The sequence below is a fragment of the Chrysochloris asiatica genome, unplaced genomic scaffold, assembly GCF_000296735.1.
Source record: "Chrysochloris asiatica unplaced genomic scaffold, ChrAsi1.0 scaffold00014, whole genome shotgun sequence".
In the NCBI taxonomy this organism is placed as follows: domain Eukaryota; kingdom Metazoa; phylum Chordata; class Mammalia; order Afrosoricida; family Chrysochloridae; genus Chrysochloris; species Chrysochloris asiatica.
This window is the reverse complement of record NW_006408532.1, coordinates 17,393,976-17,401,937: the sequence shown is the minus strand read 5'-3', so window position 1 is coordinate 17,401,937 and position 7,962 is coordinate 17,393,976. Positions and strand designations below refer to the sequence as shown.

Genomic DNA, 7,962 nt, shown 5'->3' with positions numbered 1-7,962 from the left:
AAACCACTGCACTGCTATGCAGATGTTTAAGTCTACCTTCAAGCAATGCAAGACAAGAAATGGAATGGGCTCTTTTCTTTATTCTTAGCTTGTTGTTAAGTGCCTTTGAGTCAGTTTCCACTCATAGCAATCCTGCGTGGGGTTGCCAAGGAGCACCTGATGGGTTTAAATTGCCCACCTTGTGATTAGTGGTCCAGTGCTTATCCTATAGTACTACACTAGGACTCTGCATTTAAAGGGATTTAAAGTATTATACAAGATCATAAAGCTAGTAAAGTACATGGAATCAGGCGTCAAATCCAGATTGATCTAACTCCTGTATCCAAGTGTTCCCATTCTTCCACAGTGATTCCTCCTTAATATATTCCTTCATATTCAGTTTTAAAAGCCTTCATTTTCCATTCTTCAACTGAACTACTGTATTAATTTCTACAAAAGCCACCTATCTGGTCTGTAAAAGTTGTCAAGTGCTGACTACCAGATATATAAACTGCTTTAAAAAAAACCAACACAGCACATTTATAGAAAGAAAAACATGTTTTGTTTTCAGGTACTAAAATGTCTAAAATAGTAGGTAAGCACTTCTTTTGTTTTATGTTTCATGTAACTAAGCAGCCTTTTTCTCCTACTTTTAAGTATGGTAGGCAAATACCCCCAGTTATCTTATACCTCTAGCCTGCCTCTTTTTTCTTTGACCTCAAAGCAAAAATCACTAGTAATACAGTGTGGGAGTCCTAGTGTGGGTTAATGCATTGGACTGCAAGGTCAGTTTGAACCACAAGGTAGGCAGTTCAAGCTCACCAGCTGCTCCCTGGAAATCCTATACAGGGTTGCTATGAGTCAGAACCTACTCCATGACACTTAACAACAACACATTATAAGCTCATTTTTAACACTGCCAAAGTAGGAGAAGAGAAAGGAGATTCTGGCATACGCAGCAAAAGATCATGAGCAGATTAGGGTCCATACTTAGAATTTGAGAAGGTATTCAAGAAACACTAGTTTTCTACTGGTGATGACTTTGCCTGCAAGTGGGGGAGGGGGGCAATTAGCAGATTTTTGATCGTTATGACTTGGCTGGTAGGGAGTCTGGTGCTATTGATGTCTAATGGGTAGAGAGGCCAGGGATGCTGCTCATTATCCTCCAGTGCCCAGGACAGCCCTCTACAACAAAGAATTACCCCACCCAAGATGCCAGTAGTGTTACACTTGAGAAGCCCTGCTGTATATGAAATAGATGGATGGCCAGAGGGTCAAGCCACTAAAACACCCTGTATATTAGTTCAGTACTTTTCAGCTTTAAATTCTTTGCTAAAACCAAAGTTAACTCAAAAGTCTAAGGAATACAGCAGGCTAAAGAAAACTTCCACGAGGGGCCTCACCTCACCTTAAATGCCGTGCTGTAAGATAAATGTTCATTGATGTTAAATTTCACTAGAAAAATATTTCAAGTGAAGAGGGAACGATCTGTAACATGCATGGGCACCAACATATTCTAGGAATGTCTGGCCTTATGTTTTATTGTCCTGTGGATTACTTATGCCTAAAAAACAAAACAAAGCAGTTTCTTTTTCATTGAATTGTTGCATTCCACAAGGTCCATCCCCTGGTGCTTCCATTTCCTAGCTGATCATTAAAAACTTTACTGCCACTCACTTCTTATTCCCTCTGCCTGCCGCAGTCCAGTCTTTATCTCTTCATGCTTCACTGAATTGAACACATAACCTTTCCCACTTTCTTTTGAAGTTATCTTGGCAGCTCATCTCACCTTTACTCAAATCTTCTGCTTGTGCAGAGTTGAATAAGCCAGTGGATGCAAAAAAGTATATTCACAAGAACTGTTTCAGGGGATTTAGTGGTGGAAGAATGGCTTTCCTTCAGCAGGAGGCTAAGTGGAGCTTTGTCCCCAGAGAAGTTCTGCTTTAATAGTTTACCATTGTGTGTGTGGAGCCCTGGTGTGGCTCTGTAGGATAAGCACTGGACTACTAAACACAAGAATGGTGGTCCAAACCTATCAGTTACTCCATGGAAAAACACTAGACAGTTTTGTTTCTTCTTTACTACAAAGTTTTTCTCTAACCAAATTAGCTAAGAATGCTTTATAGACCAACTCCTTTATGTTTTAAGTCTTTTATTTTCAAAGAGAAAAAATGCTTGCCTCTAAACTTCTTCTAAAAAGAATAATTTCATCTTGCAAATAAAGCAATTAAGTGCACGGAGAACAGCAGTGCAAAAAATATGAAGTCCTATTCCTCCCACAGCACTCTACTTCTCTATTGGGTTTGATAGTCTGTTACAACAGCCACAGAGAACTCAAGATGCCATACTCACAGTTATGGAACTTACTAGGGAAGTTACAGGATACAATATTGGGTCAGAAATGCTCAGGGCACAGCTGTCCAGTCAGCTGCTGATAAATGCCCACAGGACACACCGCTCCACCATAAACCTCAGCCTGAAGGCACTGGAGGCCTCCCATTCTACAAACAAGCTTCCTGCCCTAAGTCACTCAGCTTTACTTGCTCCGTGGGCTGGAAGTTCACATGTCATGCTCGGGTTCTTGATCCTGCTGCTGCTGCTGATCTGACACTCTTCCAGTGTCACAGCTTTCTGTCCTTGGGTCGATCAAAACATAGGAATCTTGAGGACCAAAGGACGTGCTCCACTCTTAGTTCTTTCTCTTTGATGGCAGTGAGCTCACTCACCCTTCCTGCTTATTTAAAGTGGCTCATTTAAAATCCATACTAGTTTCAAGTTTTTACAATTACAATTAAGTCTGCTAACATCCACAGCTGAATCAAATTATCCTATCAATCTCTTCTCCGCCTTCTCATATACAGACCAAGCAGGGCAGAAACATTATTTGGTTAGAGTTACAGGCTATGGCTAGAAGAGACATTAGGTAATTCACTACACTACAACCAGCTACAGTCTACATGATCTAAACACTCGAACTTGCCTCCATTTTAATATATTGCAAAAGTTAGCTTATTTACCAGTTCTCTGCATTTCAGAAGCATCACCTTTTTAAACAAAATACACTTGCTCAGTCTCTGAGCCATTAAAGATACAAAGCTATGTTGCGTATGTGGAAAACTAAACAGTAGATTCAAATGGAAAGTAAAAAAAAAATGTATTTCTTTTTCCCAGTGAATTGCTATATACAAAAATTTTGCTTATTATTTTTCTTTTAAATTTGAAGAGTATATTTGTATTAGGGCATCTGGAAGTGAAATGCTTTATCATGAAATTTCCTACTAGAAAAACTGTTTATAAGCATTGGTAATATCAATGCTGATTCTTAGAATGGAACTGTGGAAGCTTTGTATTTTTGTGTATAGTACAATAATAGCCAGGAGGTCTGGTAGTGTAGTGGTTGCGAATCGGGCTGTGAACCACAAGGTCAACAGTTCGAAACTACCAGCTGGTCCACTGGAGAAAGATGGGGCTTTCTGCTCCTGTAACGATTTACAGCCTCGGAAACCCTGTGCAGGGTAACTGCGAGTCAGAGCCGACTCCACTGCATACCACCACCATTCTTTATTATTAAAGTTTTTGCCTTTCACAAAACAATGTTCTTTGAAAGATTTAAATAATGTCTTTTTTTCTCTATTCTAAATAACAATATAACTTCAAAAATCTTCAGAGTAAGCTTCCTTTTGATGTTTAAAATGTGAATTTACACAAGTTAAAAGTAAGACTTACACAGTAATAGAAATAGGTAGAATAAATCATCCAAATTAAAAACCTCAACTCTTATTAAAATATTCTCAAATAAATTGCCACATAACTTGCACTTTGTTGTTGTTAGGAGCAGTCAAGTCAGTTCTGGCTCACAGCAACCCTATGTACAACAGAATGAAACACTGACCAGTCCAACACCATCCTTCCGATTGTTAGTATGCTGGAGCCCACTGTTGTAGCCATTGTGTCAGTCCACCTTGTTACGGGTTGCCTTCCTTTTCACTGACCCTCCGCTTTACCACACATGATGTCCTTCTCCAGGGACTGGTTCCTCTTGATAACATAGCAGAGGTAAGAAAGATAGTCTTGCCAAAATTGCTTCAAAGAGCAATCTAGCTGAACTTCCAAAGACACATTTGTTTGCTCTTCTGGTATATTCAATATGCTTTACTAACATGATAATTCAAATGTATCAATTCTACTCTGGTCTTCTTTATTCATTATCTTACTTTCGTATGCATATGACAGGACTAAAAATATCATGGCTTAGGTTGTTGTTGTTGTTAGGTGCCAACAAGTCAATTCTGACCCATAGCAACCCTGTATAGGGTTTCCAAGCAATGATGGGTGAACTTGAACCACTGACCTTGTAGTTCAAATGGCTTTGCAGTCTGATGCATTAACCCACTGCGCCACACCAGGACTCCTTAGGTTAGGCTAGGTCAGGTCAGGTCAGGCCAGGTTAGGTTAGGTGTACCTTAGTTCTCAAAGAGACATCTTTGCTATTTAACACTTTAAAGGGTCTTTTGCAGCAGATATGCCCAAGGCAATATGTTATTTGATTTTTTGACTGCTCCTTCCATGAACATTAATCGTGGATCCAAGTAAATTGTGTTTTAGACTCATATAAAGGCTGGCATAATTTTTCAATAGAAATAAACAACAGGAGAGGTTTGTTATATTCACTATTTTAGGTACATTTTAGGCAAAATCTATAGTCAATACTGGAGATAGTATTGTGCCTTTCTCCTCTTTTCCCCAACTCCTCTTTTATGAGCACAGTTCTGGAAAAATGGTACATTGTTTATTTAAGGAAGAATGGGACAGGGGATGATGAGTCCACTTTTATAATCTACCTGCTTTATAGACCATGACACAACTTGTAAGACTGAAATTCTACATGGGAGACAAGTTGTTTTCCCATTTACTCCACTGTTTTCTGGCCACAAGTTTAAAATTTGGAGAATAAAATAATAAACGGACACATATATTACTGATAAGGTAATTAAGAAATTTGTTAACTCACCATTTTTTAGGTTTTGATAGTGGTTTGTACTTGCTGTATTTTACACGCCATTCAAGAACTTCTTTACAGCGTTGACATACTCCATCATGAAGTTTGGCGTTTATTTTCTTAAAAACAATTAGAAAAACAAATTAAGAATTTCATTCCTATAAGCAAGCATTGCTAAACTCATAAACTAGGTGCATGTGGAATTTAAAAAATAATACCAATCTACCTTTAATTTGAGCACCATTTTATTGGAAACCCAATACAGGGTCGTTATGGGTCAGAACTGACTCCGATGGCACTTAACAACAACAACAATGTATTTTGATGTATGTTGTTCATTTGATTTGGTTCTTTACAAAGGCAAGGGTTCTTAACTGGAGTGGCATTTAGAATCATTTAGAAACCTCTGTCACCTCCTGGCAGATAAATCTTGAGAAAGTCTTCCCTACTGATTCTTATATGTACATTTGTCAAAACTCAACTGTACACAAAAGGTCTGCACATGTGAGTGCATGTAAAACATGCCTCACTAAAACATATAACAATAAAGAAAATTCAGTTCATATTTTAAGACTACTGTTTCAACAATTCAAATCTTACTAGGGATCTGGAATTGAACTAAGAAATCAGATAGTCTTGAATTATCAGTCTCTAGGGGAGAGGAGATACTGTGGAAGTTGAGAAAGACGTGCTAGTGAAAAGCAGTTGGAAGTAAGAAAGCATTTAAGTATTCAACTCAATCCTTTTGTATTCCCATGAAAGGAAGAATGCTTTAGAAAAGCTGCCCTTGCTAACCTGGTTTCTTTTAAAGCAGAAAATAAGTATGCCTCTCTGAGTATATTTGGTGAAAATGGGGTTTCATGCGATAAAACTTTTTTTAATTACAATGTTCTTCTCAAAATGTATTGGAAAATAAGGAGGGTAAGAAAAAATTCAAGTGCTACATGTTTTCCATGATAGTCTTGTATGCTACAACATTTGTTTGATTCAGGACCTAGACTGAGAATTCTCTAATCTCCTTTGGCTGTGGAAACTTGGTTGCTGCCCATTGTTGAAATAATGAATATATTTAAATTTTCTTTCTTTCTTTGTTTAGAAGATTTCTGAAGGAAAGAAAGAAAGGCAATCCAAACTATATAGTTTCTCTGGGAGGTTATTTGATACTTAGTTTAGAGATCATCCAAGAGAAAACCAAACTGTTAAGCAGAAAGGTTTTGTTTTTAAAAAAAGGTAAAATAATTTGCCAAAAGCACTTAATCAAAGATAAAACATTACAATGGTTTCAAAAACCATTAATGAAGCCCTGTCATTTTGTTTGAGTACAAGTCTAAGGTGAAAAACATACTCTGTTACTAAAAATTGTAAACAAAGCCCAAAACAGCTACTGCCAGAAAGTATGGGCATTCCTATTTTGTTGACATAGATGAAAACTCTGAGTAAATAAATTCAGCATGCCACTATATTCCCACCTTGCTACAAGGTCTATTAGTTATTGTCAGAGAATAAAGTTTGTGCTTACATGACTAACGCCTCTCCTTTTTAACCTTGCAACTGTGTACAGAGCTTGCTTAGAAATACCTAAAACCAAAGCTGATTTCTTCATTTGCTTTCACTATCTCTGTTTTCTGGAATAAGAATATCTTGCTAAAAGCTTCACTTACTTTTTCATTACTCTAACAGTGAGGGAACAAGATAATGACTTTGAACAAAGATTATAATGTGACAGTGATATACTTACTAATTAGAATATTTTTAGAATGCTGAGCATTTCCTTACCTTCAATTTTATTACATGTAACACACTGCTTGTTAACAAGGAAGCATGGTTTGGTTTCTTGTTTGTTTCTATGTCCAATTTCTAACTAGTTCATCTTGATTTGCAAAACTGTGCATAGTTTGGAAACTGGTTTCTTTTGGGTGGACTGACAGTAGAACAAAAGAGGTCTTTGTGGCAACTTGTTTTGTGAGTGATGTGTGCAGCAGTGTAAATAGAGATGTTGTACAGGGTTCGCATGATTGGAACTACTATTACAAAATTAAATTTGATTTTCATGGTAAGAAATGAACAATGAGGGTAGGAGTGAGGGTGAATAGTATTTTCCTTTAAAATTAGTTTCAGAAAGAAAGAAAAGAGTGCACCTTGCTTTATCATGTTTTGGCAAACTAGAAGAGGAAACAAGTTCCACAGATGTGAGTCATGAAAGCTAAATCCTAGTTCTAGGAATCATTCAGCCTGGAGCAAAGGCGATGACAATCTTTACTTACTAACAACTATGTTTATGACCAACCAAGTTTGGGCAATTAATTTTAACATATCCCTCATGGTAAAAGATGATAGGTTATTAAGGCTAAAGTTTAAGGATGCCCACACAGAAAATATATTTGACATTGTCTTCTCGAGCTGACCTTTGAAATTTTCTGTTCAGCTCCTGTACCTCCTCATTTCTTCCATTTGCTTTAGCATCTCTACACTGGAGAGCAAGTTTCAGTGTCTCTTCCACCCATTTTGACCTTTTCCTTCTTTCTTGTCTTCTTAATGACTTTTTTTTTTTCATGTTTGATGTTCTTGATGTCATCCCACAACTCTTCTGGTCTTCGGTCTTTAGTGTTTAATGTATCAACTCTGTTCTTCAGATGATCTCTAAATTCAGGTGGAATATATTCAAGGTCATATTTTGGCTCTCGTGGACTTGTTTTCATTTTCTTCAGCTTCGGTTTGAATTTGCATTTGAGTAATTGATGGTCTGTTCCACATCTGGCCTTGTTTTGACTGATGATATAGAGCTTTTCCATCGTCTCTTTCCACAGATGTAGTCAATTTGATTTCTGTGTGTTCCATCTGGTGAGGTCCATGTGTATAATTGGCTCTTATGTTGTCTAAGGAAGGTATTTGAAATGAACAAATCATTGATTTTGCAGAATTCTATCATGCAATTTCTAGCATCATTTCTATCACCAGACCATATTTTCCAAATACTGATCCTT

The 7,962-nt window shown here is 37.3% G+C and overlaps 1 protein-coding gene across 1 annotated transcript in view; it reads right to left on the bottom strand.

Annotated features, from left to right (window-relative positions):
* LOC102821738 (chromosome unknown open reading frame, human C9orf85) overlaps positions 1 to 7,962 on the bottom strand; it is an 87,268-nt gene that overhangs the window by 31,117 nt on the left and 48,189 nt on the right. The window contains 1 exon segment of the mRNA XM_006878355.1: positions 4,991 to 5,097. Within this exon segment, the coding sequence (XP_006878417.1) occupies positions 4,991 to 5,097 (107 nt within the window).